This window comes from Myripristis murdjan, chromosome 3 (assembly GCF_902150065.1).
Source record: "Myripristis murdjan chromosome 3, fMyrMur1.1, whole genome shotgun sequence".
In the NCBI taxonomy this organism is placed as follows: Eukaryota; Metazoa; Chordata; class Actinopteri; order Holocentriformes; family Holocentridae; genus Myripristis; species Myripristis murdjan.
In genome coordinates, this window is record NC_043982.1 from 12,894,375 (window position 1) to 12,911,387 (window position 17,013).

At 40.7% G+C, this 17,013-nt stretch overlaps 1 protein-coding gene across 5 annotated transcripts in view; it reads left to right on the plus strand.

Annotated features, from left to right (window-relative positions):
* The window catches only part of LOC115379801 (protein diaphanous homolog 3), a 292,946-nt gene that overhangs the window by 186,230 nt on the left and 89,703 nt on the right, over positions 1-17,013 (plus strand). For all 5 annotated transcript variants that reach the window (XM_030080714.1, XM_030080729.1, XM_030080736.1 and 2 more), the window contains 2 exons: positions 10,162-10,286; positions 15,040-15,204. In XM_030080714.1, coding sequence (XP_029936574.1) covers positions 10,162-10,286; positions 15,040-15,204 — 290 coding nt within the window. The remainder of the gene's footprint in view (positions 1-10,161; positions 10,287-15,039; positions 15,205-17,013) is intronic.

Genomic DNA, 17,013 nt, shown 5'->3' on the forward strand with positions numbered 1-17,013 from the left:
GTGTGTGTGTGTGTGTGTGTGTGTGTACGTACATGTGCACCATGTGCATCATGTAGACATGTACAGCAGCACTGCTGCAGCATGTTTCTTGTCGCTCCACCAAATGCGTAACCCATTACTTCCTTCATAGCAGGAAAGAGTGAGTGAGAGCGAGAAAGAGACGAATGAGTGATGAGTGACTTTTTTGCTTGGACCTCATAAAGATCCTTCCAGGTCTTGTTGGTGCTTTGATAATCTGTGGATAATGATGCTCCCCTTACGCCTTTTGTTTCTGCCATCTGTGCTGCATGTCCACAGGCACTTGATCAAGAGTCATGGGTGGTAGAGATCGATGGAAAGTGCTCTCTGTATCTCTCCTCATGTCTATATCCCTCCTTTATGCCCCTCAACATGTGGATATATTTGCAAGTGTATGGATGTAGCTTTCATTCTCTTTTCCTTTATTTCATTTTCTTTCTTTTTTGCCATTGTGAAATACATAAGTGTGTCATCTTTCCATATACAGTAATCAGAAACACACCCCATTTCATTTCTGCAAACCATGCTCTTGAGTAGCTTCCTTTTCATCAAGACTGACAGCTATTTGGGGGGCCTGAAGACACAGTAATAGGTTGCCTTACATTCATACACTAACCAAAGAGCTGTGAAACATTATGTGAGCATAAAAACAAGGTTGGATAGAGGTAGCTGTAATGATTTGCACTTTTGTTGTAAAAGCCACTGCCTTTTGACTATGTGTAGCATAGCTTTCGTTTTCCCCATTACAAACCCCCTCTCTCATGGAAACGGAACAGCAGGATAGTTCAAGGCTCCATTGTGTGCCTTTTTTTCTGCCCAAGGCTTTTTTCTTTGCAGTGCTACAATCATTATGACATGAATAGACCCTTTCCTCTTTGCACTCTATCTCCCTACCTGTCTGTCTATCTCTGTCTCTACTCTTTATCTCTCTATCTGTCTTTCTCTACCTTATCCCCTTATACATATACACACAGCTCACAGCTGGTGGGATTGGGCAATTACAGTATTTTGTTACATAGTGCTGACTGCTGAGCTAAGGTGTTGAAACGAGACAAACACAGGCCGATTAATGTTCCCAACTAGGCTGTTGCAGCTTGTATCTCTTCAAATACGAGCTGTCAGCAGCTGAAACATTTCTCACTTCAGAGGAAATGCCTAACACTGAACACACTTGTCTGCATACATTTTATTTTGCAGCAGACAAGGACAGGCTGGTTTAGTTTAGGCACTGTTAGAGGCTTGTGCCCCTGCTATTAGGCAGGAGTGTGAGGATTCAACCACACTTAGATGGTTATCCATTATGTGGCTCATGCCTTACTCTGTGTTTTTACCAGATGCCTCTTGAGTGATGAGCGTCAGGTTGACAGTATTTAAAAGGAGCAGCCTAAGCTACAGCCAGAAAGTGACAAGCATGCAGTGACCTTCATGTTCACTTTGTACTTAGTAGATGCTCTTGCACTTTGAGTGTTTGTGTGTGTGGGAGGATTTTCCTGCATTATAATCCTCCAGTTCCCAACCTCTGACACCATCAGTCTAGTCACACCTGCCTCTCAGGCTTTGGTTCCTGAAAGCAGATCTGCATTTTTGAGTCTTTTCATTTCCAGACATCAAAGGATGATCTGTAGTGGGACTGTGTTGTGGGGTTGTTTGTGAGTAACGCTACGTTACATTTACCTCGGAAGTAGGTAGTCAGAGCTGGGATTTACGTCACACCCGAGCTGACCACATTCCAGTACAACTCGCAAAACCATTTCTAGCCAGCTTAGCTATTATTAGCGATACCAGTTCATAACAACACATTATGGTTTTGCGCGTACAATCACTGTAGTAACACATCCACATAAAGAAGCTGACCAGTACTTTGTGTATATGTCGGGATTGGTGAGGTTCTTCCAAATTTCCAATTCAGGAATCCAAACATCAGGGGCATTCTGGTTGAAATTTCCAACTGGGAAATTCTGACTCATGGAACACGCCATGGGTATGAATGGTTGTGTGCTCCAGTCAGGCTCATTTATGGAACAGTAGGTTGGCAGAGTAAAAAAAGGATGACAATGGGGGATTTGACCCCTGCAAATATTCCCATTTTTATTCCTCTAAAAGATCCTATATCTATCTCTGGCCTTTATTGGCCATAGAGGCATTCAGGCCCCACTGTTCATAAAAGTCCCTCACACTTCTAACACAAAGAGAGAGGAGGAATGCAAGAGTGCAGAGAGACAGCGCTCCTTGAAGGGACTCAAGACAAGGAAACCTTTTTTTTCCTGTTTTCTCTCTCTCTCCAGGTTCCTTTTCCACAGAGCAGTCATTTCAGAATCCTGCAGGTTTATCTCACTGATGTGAATTTATGTGGCATATATAGCATCAGCATCATCTCTGCTTAGAAACATATTTCTGTACATTTGCTGTATTTCCCAAAGTAAAGTCATCCATGACATGGTTATCTATGTAGAGTTGAATCAAGGTCAGCTGTACTGGTTGTAAATTCTTGAAGAGAAGTTTTTTTAACCTGTGTGGGGACGTTATCCAGGCAGTTGGCTTGTTAGCGTTCCTCCCTGTTGTGACGACTGTTGTCACAACTCCTGGATTCAGGTGACTCCATCAATGCAAACGACAAGCCAACAACCTGGGTAACGTCCCCACACTGGTTAAAAAAGCTGGGACTAACCACCAGTCTGTCAGAACTGAAGAAGCTTCTTAGATGAGAAGTGAAATGCCGTCAAGAATCTCAAAACAGTCCATCTGACCTCAGTTCAACTCTGGATTTCAGCTGATATTCTCACACTCCTTGATCAGTGAGAGATGGATTTTCCTGATTTCCTCCACCTAGTCCCACAGAGCTGAAACGTTAGATTCTCCTCACCGGTATCTCATTCTTTTCCCTGACATCTTTGGGTGTACCCTTCTCTTAGAAACCTTGCAAATGGAAAGTTGTATCACTGAGAAAAGAGGGGTTCTCTCTCTCTCTCTCTCTCTCTCTCTCTCTCTCTCTCGCTCTCTCTGTCTCACTCTTTTCCTCTCTCCCCCTCTCTGCTGTCCAGTGCGGTGATTGCCCAAATTATGTTGTTATAAATAATAAGAAGTATATTTACAGATATCAGTCATTTTTTTTGTTTTTGTTTTTGTTTTTTCACTCATCTCCACACACCCACCAGTCCTGTGCTGTCAACCAGTGAAATGGCTCTGATTTACCCACTCTCAAAAAGACCAGCCCCTTACATCTCTTTATGATGAGCTGCACAACTCAGTATGGTGACAGACACTGGCGAGCAAGGAGCAGGAAGAAGTTACTCCCTCACTTTGTCAGGCTACACAGGTTTTTTTGCGCCATGTTGAGTCCTAATCTGGTTTTAAGTTTAATGTCATGGAATCCATTGAGGATCTGACAGCTGAATGTCTACAAAGACTCAACAACCGTTTGATACTCACTCACCACAGTAACTGTGGTGAGTGAGGTGTGGTTCAGCTTATTTAAATTGAGTATTCATGCAATTAATTATTAATTTGTTTATGTTGTGAAAAATAACCAGGGGTCATGGGTATTTTGAATGCATGCATCTTTTGTGGGGTTTGATAATGATTCAGCTTTTGAAAGCTTTAAATTTGGTCAAACCGCTACAACATCCAGTATTGCTGGGCTATAATTATTTCTATCAACAGACTGTTTGGCCTCCTCCCACTGCTGCTCACTGCCCACTTATAAGATATTGGTATCTCAGTTACTCAGGTTGTTCATGCAGACGAGGGGGTGGGATTGAGAAAGAGGAATTAGAGTGGAAATGATAGGGCAGAAGTATCAGTCTCATTGTTTACTATAACTTCTCTATGTCGATATTATCTATTGCACCAAGCACATGAGGTTTGTCTGGGTAGGTGTCAGAATAATTGATTGTTCAATAGAGAGCTTTTTAATTGGAGTTAGCGAATGGGATGTTTTCTGCTGGACAACTAAAGGGATATGTCACCTATTTTATATAATTTTCTTTTCAATGATTCTCCTTTCTTGAAATGAAATATATGTATAGCAGTGACCGAATCCACTTTGTGTAATCTCCATTTTGATGGATGCTACCAACAGCTTCTCTGTAGAAATTCATTGAGTTAACATATACTTCCAGCTAATATTCCTTCCTTCTCCATCATGGCCTTGTAAGAAGTATCCTGTAGAAGTTCTGAAAAATACAGTTAGCCAACTTCTCTCATTTACAACAGGAGCCTGTGTGTCCTTTATTACAGTATTAGGGTATCAACATTCAACAGCAAAATGACGCTGCCCTGTGTACTCCTGGTTACCCATAATCATCCTTACTCTAAAACTGAACATCACTTGAACAACAGTTTATGGTGAATTATGTCCATAAGTCCATCACGTTTCCACTACATTCCCAAGGTAACCTGTGCACATGCCCAATGAAATGAGAGCCAGAGAGAAAATCACTCTTATTACAGTTTGACATTTTCACCCAATTCGAGGGAATTGATTCCCTAGCTGGACTTTGGCTTAGGTCAGGTCAGGCAATATTTTTCACTTAATTAAGTTTTGATCACGTTAGACTTCTGATCAAGTCTTGTAATCGGAATTGCAATCAGAATCAGAAATACTTCATTGATCCTTGAGGTGAAATTGGGTTATGATGAAATATTAAGAATATATTCTTGTTCGTTTTTTTTTTTTTTTCCTCTCTTTTGTTTGTTTGTTTTTTCCCTTCCATAAACACATGATTAGCATGTACTACTGTGTGTAGACTTTAGTCTTGTTTGGGCTCATATGAAAATGATGCCTGTCTGGCTTGGACAGAAATATTTTGAGTTTCAGAATTTAGAGACCTGTTGTATGTTTTTGTTGTTGTTTTTGTAGATATCCTCCATTACCCATTATATGCGTTTTACCACAGTTTTACCACCACTCCTGTGGGACTGTAGAGTTTTATGAAATTTTATGATAGTCTGTTATGGTTCTTCAAAACAAGAGAATATGATAGAACAATACCAGCAAGAACATTATAAAAGGAAACAACAATGACATAAAACAGTGTGTGTGTATATATACACTACCCACAAAAAGTTAGGGATATTTGGCTTTTGGGTGAAATTTATGGAAAATGTAAAAAGTTCATGCTACAGTGATATTATATCATGAAAGTAGGGCATTTAAGTAGAAGCATGCACTGGTGATTTCCTCATCTCAAACAATTTCTTGAAACAAAAGCCAACAACAGTGGTGGATATACCACAACAAAAAATGTCAGTGTCAATAACTTGTCATGTGCCCTTGAGCATCAATTACAGCTTGACAGCAACGTCTCATGCTGTTCACAAGTCGACTTATTGTCTGCTGAGGCATGGCATCCCACTCTTCTTGAAGGGCGGCCCTCAGGACATTGAGCTCCAAGCCTCTACATGACGACTCAACTGATCCCATAGGTTTTCTATGGGATTCAGGTCTGAGAAAGTGCAGGCCACTCCATTTGAGGTACCCCAGTCTCCAGCAGCCATTCCCTAATGATACGACCTCGATGAGCTGGAGCATCAAACACCTGATGTGAATTTTGCCATTAAACTCCTTGTTAGAGAACAGCAACTTGTGCAAAAAGTACTGAAACATTGAACAATTGGACATGTGCATTCAAAAGTTTACAGAAGGTCACATTAAGTTCACCTGTAAAGGTTATAATGCATTTTAGGTTCATCCTGAAATTTCACCCGAAAGCCGAATATCCCTAACTTTTTGTGAGTAGTGTATATATATATATATATATATATATATATATATAATTTATTTATTTATTTTAACTAATAAAAGTGTGTTTTGATTGGCTAGCCTGATATTTTCATGGTGTTCCAAAGTTTAGGGGTCCTGGCTCAGGATCTCAGGCTCGTGATTAAGTGATTAAGATTTCACAATGTAGCTCAGGGGTGGACCACACAGAGCTTTAAAAGTAAACTTTATTTTATTTATTTATTTATTTATTTTAAATCAGTTCAAAATTAACAGGCAACTGATACAGAGAGGTTAAAATGGGGCTAATGCGGTCTCCTGTGTTTGCATTAGTCACAGGGAAGAATAATCAATTCTCACAAGTCTCTGTTGAATGATTCAGCATCAATGCCCTTAAGTCTGTAATCAATATTTAATAACGCTTTGGGAATAAAGTTTTTGATGAAGATCGGCACAGGACAAAATACCAAAATATAATCTTCCGTGTCTCCCTTAAGCCCCCAGAGTTGTCAGCTTAGTGACAAATGAATTACAAGTAACCTACACTGCCGTTGTTATTACTAATTTTACATCACACCTGATGCAACATAGTGAGCTAAAATCTAAGTTTGCTAGCTAAACTAGCTGCTACTGCTAAAATGGTGAGAAGAGCTGAACTCATCAACTTTGCTGGTTTAAACTTCAGAGGATATTGAGGAAATGTGCACAGACAGAATTTTAAAACTAGTCTTGATAAATGTGAGCCGCTGTCACAGCAGACACACTGACTTATCTGCTGTTTTACATTTCTAATCAGCACAGCAGAGTGGAAGCAGACGTTGCTGCTGACAGGTTGACAGCTTTGTGTTGTATTTATGCGTCCAGCGCTCCGATGGACGCCGGACGTGTAGTCAGAAGAGAGGGGCAAAAAATAGGAAACAGTATTACAAACGGACTGTATTCTCATTGCAGTGGCCTTAGGAAGGAAACTACTCTCATAAAGCAATGTGATTTACTAAAATGTGATTCTGAAATTTGTATCATTATTGTAAATGAATTAAAAAAAAAAAAAAAAACAAGATAATGGAAGTTAATAATATCTTCAAGGATGATTAATGACTCATTTTTTGCAAGTAGTCATGAATGAATGAGAATCAAAAACTGTAATGCATCAATAATTGTTTTATAATCAAACTGTGTAATCCTGAATCAAAATCAGAATGAATCAGGAGGAAGCAAGAGATCCCCAGCCGTATTTTTTTTTTTCTGGTAATCTTTTAGTAGCTTTAGTAATATGCTTATTCTTTAGAATTAACTTGCTGAGAGAGGGCACGGCATGCAGCAAAGGGCCTGAGGTTGGATTCAAACCCAGGACGCTGCGATCAGGACTCAGCCTTTGTGCATGGTATGTGCGCTTATCCCATGAGCCACCAGAGCACCCCCTTGCTGATATAATTTGGTTTCTGAACTGCAGAGGTGGCTGCTAACCCTAAACCTAACCCAAAACAGTAGTGCACACCGTTACCCTCTTCTTGTTGTCAAAATCAACAGCAACTCTTGAAGCTGAGTATTTGAGATGTTAAGAATGAGGAGTAGGAGCAATACTCATATTCAACAAAACAGCTTTGATGGGAGGCTCCTGCACCTGCACTCACTCAGCTCTCGTAACATTTAGAATCGGTAGTTGGTGGATGGTGCTGCCTGTCTGAGGGTCCTATAGATTAATGACAGTATAGGCACAGGTCCTTTAAAGTACAATTTGTAGTCTATTAGATGATTTAGTTTTGCATCTCAACGTGTCTCTGCAGGATTGCTGGCCTTGGAATGCAGTTGAAGAGATTGTAACATAATACTCTGTGTTGCTAACTTTGCATTTTGTATTTTGAATTTCAAATCATGATTCAGTGTTAACAATGATAATGAACATTGTGCTCATTGCTGATGCCTTTATACCATGCCATGATCGAGTAATAAAAGACAGCAAGTTATCATTTCTAGATGGAATAGTGGTTTTCAATAACCTGATGACTTTGTGCATGTGCACAAATGTGTGGGTTTAAGTGTTCACTTAGATTGCACGGTCACCATCATATGAAGTAAAAATACAGTTCAGGATAAGTTACTACTTTTTCACATTTTAGTACCTGCTTTTATTACTTTTTTTTTTTTTTTTTAGCAAAATATCTTTATTTTTCTTGTTACTGTTGCATCCACTTAAGCCCGTTTTTTTTCCCCTCACCAGTTTTCACTCTCACAGATTGACTTGTTGACCCAGTCTTTTCTACCACACTTTCATGGCGATTAACAGTCTTGTTAATGTCAAAGGCAAAAAGACAAGATGTTTCAAACAGTAAGAGCAGGCTTGTTAAACAGTAATTCACAAATGGATCAATAAAAGCTAAGGTTTGTTTTTCACCAAAATTTCATACGTGCCTAACATAGACCAGCAAATGTTGCTTGGCGCTGGGGTTTTTTGGGTCTACATTGACTGCAATACTAGCCCTATAATTTTTCAAACATTTGTCAGGATTTTTCTTTTTGCACAAGAGCAGAGCTTGCCTGTGTGTCTGTTTGTATTTATGGCTTAAGTGCATGCTCTGCCTCTGTCTCTCTCTCTCTCTCTCTGAAAGCAAAAAACACCCATCCAAATAAGATTGAATGCACACATCTTCTGTGTGTGTGTGTGTGTGTGTGTGTGTGTGTGTGTGTGTGTGTGTGTGTAAAGTGCAGGCAGATTACACTCTACTAAACCAGGTTGCTGCTTTGTACTTGGGCAGAAAAAAAACTTTCCAGACTAGCAGTGCTAGTTTTTGTCCTATCATAAAAAAAAAAAAAAAACATAACAACCAATCAGTGCAGTACAGTTGCTCTGTGAATACTGCCGTGATTGAAACATCGCAATGTACAATGTAGCGTCAGGCTGGTGAAGGATAGGAGGACTGGAGAGTGATCAGAGTCTTTGACTGACTGTCAACTCTTTTCTTCAAGTGCCTAACAATGAGAGAGAGAAGAAGAGGAGAGAGAAGGAGGAGGGCCAAGAAAGAATGAAGGTGCCAAAGACAGTGTGAAGATAGAAATTTGAGGCGAAAAGTAAAACATGCAATGACTAGAAGGTGTGGAGCTGAAAAATTAGTTGTCAGGCATAGCTGCACTAGCTAGCAGCTAGTGCAGTGTTCTTTGCTGCAGTAACAAAGTCTCCCCTTTGTTACTGCATTACATTCTGCCTTCTCTCCCAATCAGGAGTTACAGTAGAGTGAAAAGTGCCAAAGACCTTTCCTTTCAGGCAGTTGAATATCTGCTTGTGAGTGAGTGTCTATATACAGTACGTACATGCACATGCCCATGCACATCTTCAGGAGTGAATAGGCCAAACTCAAACTCCACTAAAAATGTGAAAAGAAATTCTACAACTTCTGCTCCTACAGATTTCTTGTTTTCCTTTTTGTGTGTGTGTGTGTGTGTGTGTGTGTGTGTGTGTGTGTGTGTGTGTGTGTGTGTGTGTGTGTGTGTGTGTGTTGAGCTGTCTGTGTGAGTGTGCATTTTGTGTGTGTGTGTGTGTGAGTGTGTGAGTGTGTGTGAATGTGTGTGTTCACAGCAGCGCAGTGTGTGCCCATCAGTAAATGTGGTTTACACTGTAAGTTCAGTGAGAAGCTTAGCTACATTGATGTCGTCTTTTTTCTACTCTTAATGCATGTATTAGGATCAAGGGAAATTTGAAACTACTTAAAAATAAGCAGCTTATGCCTTTTTGTCAAGTATGGTTTAATCAGGGTAATTTAAGCCACATGGCATATTCAATGGCTAGCTTGAAGTGTCAGCCATGATCAAGTTAACAGAAAGTTAGGCTCAGTGTCCCCCTGCTCTCCCACCTTCATGGTGCGCACACCTGTTGATATGAACAAAACATGAAAGGGATGAAAGGATTTTTATTAAGCAGCCAAGCTTGTACACACTTGAGTTTTTAAATCTAGTATCATCTTTGCTTTTCTGAAGAGCCACATGCAATATAATAAATATATGATCAACAAATATGGCATTTGTTTGCATTGTCTGCGTCAGCAAGGATATTCCCACGACTGTTTACTGGTTCACACACACAGGCAGGTTCACATAAAAGTAGCACACTGAATAATAACAAGCTCTGCACTGGATGTACTATCACTTGATGTTTATTTTTGTTTCAGTCGTTTATTTCCATGGTGTTCCTGGCACAGTGGGAACCTGTAATAAGCATGCTTTGCAACTGAGCTGGTTTTTCTCTCATGTTTTCTCTTATCTTTTTTGTGTTGTTTTCTGTGATTCTTACACAGCCTCAAAACAATAATGCATTTGATTTTACCTGTAATTGATTTGTCCTGTCTCTGTTTCTCTCTTCATATTTCCTTGGTGTGTGTGTGTGTGTGTGTGTGTGTGTGTGTGTGTGTGTGTGTGTGTGTGTGTCTCAGTCTCTGCAGAGAATCTGGAAAAGAGCCTGAGGCAGATGGAGAGGCAGCTGCTGCAGCTGGAAAGAGACCTGGAGACTTTCTCCTCCCCTGATGACCCCAATGACATGTTCTTCACTAAAATGGCTATATCCTTTACACACGCAGGCACTCATGCACCACCACACAGCTTGTGCTTTCAGTGCTACTGCCAGGCATTGTTCACTGAAGACGGCTTTTACAGTAACAAATAAAAGAGCATAGAAAGTTAGAGTGCCATTCCTGGATCTGAAGTTTGTTAGCATGCTGACATTAATTAGAATGCTGCATAGGCTGGCACTGCAGGATGCAGTGGTTTAGCATCATTCCTGGATTTATTATATGAAAGGAAGGGACCCTTTTTAAGTCTTTGAATTATCAAATACTCAAACAAACACCCTTACTTAACCTTTAAAACTATTAGATATGCTGCCTCCCTCTTTCTGCCATTCTCCTTCTGTCTGAGTACCTCAGTTGTGATTTAAGTGGACTTGAGGCTTTGTTCCCTGATGGAGCCAGAGAAAGTGCAGTATGGGGTCTGTTCATCCATTGTCAGATTTTGTTTCATTTATAAGATTCCAAATATCTCACAGTGAAAATGAAGAAATAAAGTAATATATATCTATATCTAGATATATTTATCTATTAATGTGTGTGTGTGTCTGTGGATATAGATATATATAGATATAGATATAGATACATATATACATATAGATAGATAGATAGATAGATAGATAGTTTTCCTTTCGTTCTTCAGTGCCTTCTCTGGATATCCAGGTCCCTATTTGACAGCTATCCAGATCCATGTATGGCAGCACTGTTAATTATTCACTGTTCTCTGAGGTAGTCCTTAGTGGATGAGGTTGACAGGTCTGTCTCAGACCAGGTGCGTATGTGTGTGTGTGTGTTCAATAATACACACGGCACCTGGCCTTCCTCATGTAGTTTTGATCAATAGCCCATGGGGCTGGGGCAGCGGTGGTTCGTACTGTAGTAGTTAGCCTAGGACTTGAGCTGAGTGCAACCCAGAAAGGTGCACTACGAATGGGTTTGACAGCTCTGTCTCTCACTGCTCTGCCTCCCTATTCCAGGTTTCTTGTAAAGAAAAATAGTTTTATCTTCAGTGATACTAATTAAAGACTTCATGAACTTCTCTCTTCGTCTTCATGTTTTCTTATTGGTGGCTCAATATCAGAAATGTGTTGCCACATCTCGAATAACGCAAAAATAGCAAAACCATAGACCAAGTGGTGGTAAGCAGTTTCAATTTGACTGGCTGATTCCGCGATAAGTATGGCGAACAAAGAGGGTCACAGTAGTCTCAGCTGGTACACATAAAAACACAGTGGTGTAAACCTGGCCCTATGCTGTAATTCCAAGTTCCTTACTGGCCACCTGGCTAGGGACTGATCAAACAGATTTCGTCTGTACTTCACAAATTCTGAACCCATAGTGGCCTGCTTTGGACAAAATTTGGGGGAATGACGGATTTTGACACCGCGGTTTGGCATTTTGAAAACTTCTCCAAATCCATCCCACCACAGCGCCACCATCAGGCCAAAAATTTACAGGAAATGAGCTGAGTGAAAACATGATAATGTAGATAAGGAATGATGGATGATGGACAGAAAAAGGAGCAAGGGAGCAGTAGGGATACTTGCGAAGAATAGATGCCAGGAGAGAGGGAATAAGAGCAGGAGAGATACTATCCCCTCCACTATACTTATCTGCCATGGCTCTCAACTATCTCTTCTTTTCTCCATCTTTTTTCCCATCACCCGCACTGGCCTCTCTCATGCCTCTGCCCGCGAGCCCCCCAGCTTGGATGGAACTACTGACAAGTCAATCTGAGAGCAGCACCTATTGAACAGCATTTACCCAGCAGTGAATAGGTAGTCCCAGCCAGATTTAACTGGGGCCAGACAGCAAATAGGCCCATCAATTGAGCTATAATGTAGGGGCACAATAGAGGCCAGAGTGGCTGCCCACACACTAACACCACCACACACACACACTCCTGTTTTTGCCACCCATGGGAGAGCTGTGAATCAAGGATTTTTTGGCTTCATTAGTTGGATTTGCAAGTTAACAATGCACCAAACCAAAGAAACATCAGTCTGATTGGAGATGTATAAAATGTTTATCATTGTAGCTTTGACCTTTCTAGGCTTTTACATGTTGTACTGCTTCTTTCCCTCTCACCCCTGATCTCTCTGGGCAACCTTTCAGTCTTCAAGTTGTGAGCACAAACATGTCTCTCAGTCTGTGTGTGTGTGTGTGTGTGTGTGTGTGTGTGTGTGTGTGTGTATGTGTGTATTAGCTTACAGTATGCTTGACTGAGCCAAGGTAGTACATGGAAGTGCTCTAGTGCTTTCTCTTACTTTGCGCTGACACCTCTCCAGCTCTGTGTTGACACAGCCATTGCCTATTTGTACTCACAAATACACCAAAGCTGTCCCTTGCTGTCCCTGCTCTTAGCAGTCTTCTGTGTTAGGCAAGTTATTGGGTGGGCCCACAGTATAAGCAAGCTTAAAATCAGTAGTGTTTGCTATATTTGTGTGCATGTCTGCTTATGCAGTAAAGCATATATTAAAGAAATTAAGCGATATTTGCTGGACCAGGCAGCTTATCTGCATTTGTGTGCTCTGAAAATAAATTGTAAAGAACCACATGTTAAAGAAATAGCACACTCCAAAATGAAAGTTGACATAAACTGTTTACCCTCATGTCAGATGAAATACTGCTGGAGTTTTTTTGTTTTGTTTTGTTTTGTTTTGTTTTTTTTATGTCAGTATAACACACAGTGAGTTTGCTAGGTAAGACTTTGCTTGGCTGCTCCATAGCAGCCTTCTCTGAACCAACTGTAGTGAATGAAACAGTTTCTTTAGTGCTCAAAAAAGATGGGTGAAGAAACCCCAAAAACAACTTTAAAGCAGCATAATCCATATTGTTGGACTGTGAGGTCACACTGTTATGTTCTAGATTTTGTATTGTATTTTGTATTGTATTGTATTATATTTTTGACTCAGACATAATTACAATTTGTCATGTATTCAGCTACCTGGCAGAAATAACAAAATGGATCTTGACACAAAGGTGGCTTTTTTGGTGACTATTTTAGAAACCAACTGGTATAGAGCTGGGTGCTGAAAGATTATTCACATGTTATGTAAATTATGTTTTAGTAACTTTATTGGCTAAATGTTAGAATGCCTAGCACCTAAACTTTAAGCAGTGAGAATTAGAATTTCACAGTTATTAGTATCCAAGTCATAACTGGTTAGTTCAAGTGTGCTTAACTTGAAATTAGAATATTTTCTCCTGAAAGTTCCTTTACTCCAAACTGACACAACATTTTTTGTGTAATGGCCCCGGCTCTTCCATTTCGCTAACCAGCTAATGCAACTGCAATTATGCCATCATCTGTCTTGCGAGGAGGCAAGTCATAGACGACTCACAAGTTGCCATGCAACCATTCCTAACATGACAGCTTAGGTCCAGGGGCTGCAGTTTTACCATTCTTTAAAGCAAAGTACTTTGGGATGTAGGTTACAAAAAACTGCATGGAATTAGCATAATGTTGGCAACCATAGAAACCATTATCTTGAAGTGAGAGATCAAGGGACCCCATTGAAAATGGCAATGCCATGCTCTCCCTACAAAAATTTAGCCTCACTTGGGCTCAGTATTTAGCCCGCTACAGCCTCTGAAAGAAAGTACATCGGCTGAGCTTACCGGCAACCTTGGTGGAGTTTAAGAGGTCAACTCATTGCGGGCCACGACAAATGTTTACAAGGGCCGCACTTTGAAATGTGGTGCTATATGTAGACCATAGCTACACCTACATATGGTGCCTATTTATTCATCTTGGCTATTCTTTCCCCTGTTCCTCCATCTTCCCCTTCACTCTACATAGTTTATAATCTTACAAATTAGAGTCATGTTTACAACGAATCCCCAAAATTTATACCCAACATAGGGTCCCCCACACCCCTATCCCAGAGAGCAGTAATCCTGTCAGCCAGGTTGGTAAAAATGACAGCAGTGGTGCTAAATGAGTTGAGTTCTTTGATTTTGTCTACAACATGTGTTTCCTCCCTTTGACTTCTAAGTATTCTCTTTTTTTTCTTTGCCCTTCTCTGTATCTATTGATTTGGTCATTCTTCATATCCTTAGTAACCTATTCACTGCATTGTGGATGCTAGACTTTCATCTTCTTCAAAGGATTGGTCACCTTTATGTTTTTGTATGTGTGAGGATACTGTGTGTGTGTGTGTGTGTGTGTGTGTGCGCGCGCGCGCGTGTGTGTGTGCGCGTGCGCTTTTTTATGAAACCTGTCTATATCCAACAGCAGAACAGGATGTGCTTTCTGGCGTTAGTTTATACTGTGCTTTGCAAACAGAAATACACAGTTGAGTGTGTGTGTGTGTGTGTGTGTGTGTGTGTGTGTGTGTGTGTGTGTGTGTGTGTAGACATACACATAGGCACACACACTTTGCCAGCAGCCAGACATGAGTCACAGATGCTATAGGCTGCGGGAGGTCGTGGCAGTGAACACATTGTAGCAGTAATCTGACTGACAGTATGGGAGCCCCCGCTGCCAACTCCACAGTCTACCGCTCACAATGTGCTCTGCAGCTCTAGGCAGATGTGCTCATGTGGACAGCCTTATAGCAACAAGTATGACCAACTTTCGCTGTGTTGTTTCACTGCCTATATTGCTCTGAAAGAGGGCAGAAGTGCACATGCAGCAACACTTAACTAACACTTGAAATTGCACACAATAAACATCAAATGCCAATATTTTGTATTTACGCTGTAATGTGAAAGGGATGTGTTACTGGCCTTGACCCCAACCCTCACAGCTTCAGCCAGTGTGCACGAGAGCAGTATGGCAAGCTGGTGGTGATGCACAACAACATGGAGACGCTTTACCAGAATATGGTGGAATACTTTGCTGTCGACCCCAAGAAGACCTCTGTGGAGGAGCTGTTCACTGATCTCAGCAACTTCCGCTCCATGTTCACTGTGAGTATGAATGGAGCAAAAGGAAGGGTGGGAAGTCCTGTTTGAAATACAAATTTCACATCTTAGATGCCTACATTTGGCCACTTACCACTAGTTCCAGTGCCTCTGTCCCCACTCTGCTTCTCAGCTCAGTCTTAAGCTGTATTTAATTAAAATACTGTCTGTGAATGCGGTAACTCGGAAAACATTTTTTACAATCTTTTCAAATTTGCTGGACACATACATGACCCCTAGAGGAAGAACACCTCTTTCTCTTTTTTGATGACCCTGTGACCTTTCTGAAAGCGCCAGCATCAAGCCAAACTCAGGCCATTTCGGGGATATACCAGATCAATAAAGTATTTCTGATTCTGATTCTGATATAAGACCACCTCCAGTGGATGATATAGAGCTCTAAAACTTGGTCTGACAGAGTAAAATGAACACCAGCATAAAATAAATAAATAAATACATACATACATACAGTTTATTTATTTATTCATTTATTCCTTTATTTATTGATTGATTTATTGGTTTGTTCATTTATTTATTTATTTATTTACTGCATGGATGAAAATGACCCAACGGCGGTTAGCAAGATACACATTAATGTGTGTAAATGCTGTGTTTTCTCTGGTTATGCGACCAGTCAGCACCACATAGCATCAGCGCTGGTGCAATTTTCTGAAATTGCCATGATTTCACAACCATCAATTGTATGTCAGCTTATATGTTTTCACTAAAAATATTGGACTATCTAACAATGACAGTAATAGTCCAGTTAATCAGTGAATCAGATGTTATCATTTTATAGCATTTATCTGTATTACTGTCATATACTCTGCTCTAGAGTAGGGTGAGATGTCGGGTGGTGGTTTGGCTCTATCTCTCTGTAGGCTTTTGATGTACCCTGCTGTTGTTCACTGACAGGACATGACCTCGTGTTTTGGCCTTTTTTATGAGATAGCCCCACTGGTCAGCTGACCTTTTGTGTGATGAGAACCTAGACAATAAAATCATTTATTTTAAAAATGAGAATGTTGTCATGTAGGCCCACTAACTAGCAACAGTTCTCTATCTCAATTATGAGAGCAAATAGAATGTGGGCTAGATATTTGGTTGGGAAGTCTATATTGCAATAAACCTCTCAGATCAAACTGACAAAATGATGATAACAGTAATGATAATGATAATGATAACAAGTTTATTTGTTTGCACCTTCAATTTGGAGAAGCTGTCCAAGGTGCTTGATGATGTTTGGTAACTATTTAAACCTCAGCTGTATCAAAACAGTATCCTCCTATCTTTGTAAGATAGTCAGATTCGTTTGCTTTGCTATAGTCTGGAGCAGAACAGAGCCTGTCCCATCTAGTCCAGGTCCATTCAGACAGCACTGTCATCGGTGGCCTTATCAGTGTGGTGCTACTCCATGGAACTGTGGAGACCCACTGTGTTTAATCAGCAGGATTAGCGGCTCAGGCCACTGGGCGCGACAGATAATAGTAACTAATTAGCCTACTGGAGTCCCTGCCCTGCGCCCAACTGACATCTACTACACACTGAAATGGATTTCATGCCTCTTTGACTCTTTTACTGCTCACTCCTTAGTCTGCTTCGTACACCAAAGCTGTGTATCTTTCCACGTGTCTTTATGAGGGAGAGAGGTAGAAAACAGAGGAAGTGGGGCCTTGCTGTGTGTTTTTGTCCTCTGCCTCATTCCTGTTCCTTATGTTACGCCCGGTATTTTGACAGAAGCCTTTTTCATGAGGGAGGGGGGGACATTTGAAATGCAAGGTTATTTTCCACTTGACTGTCATGATATGATAAATC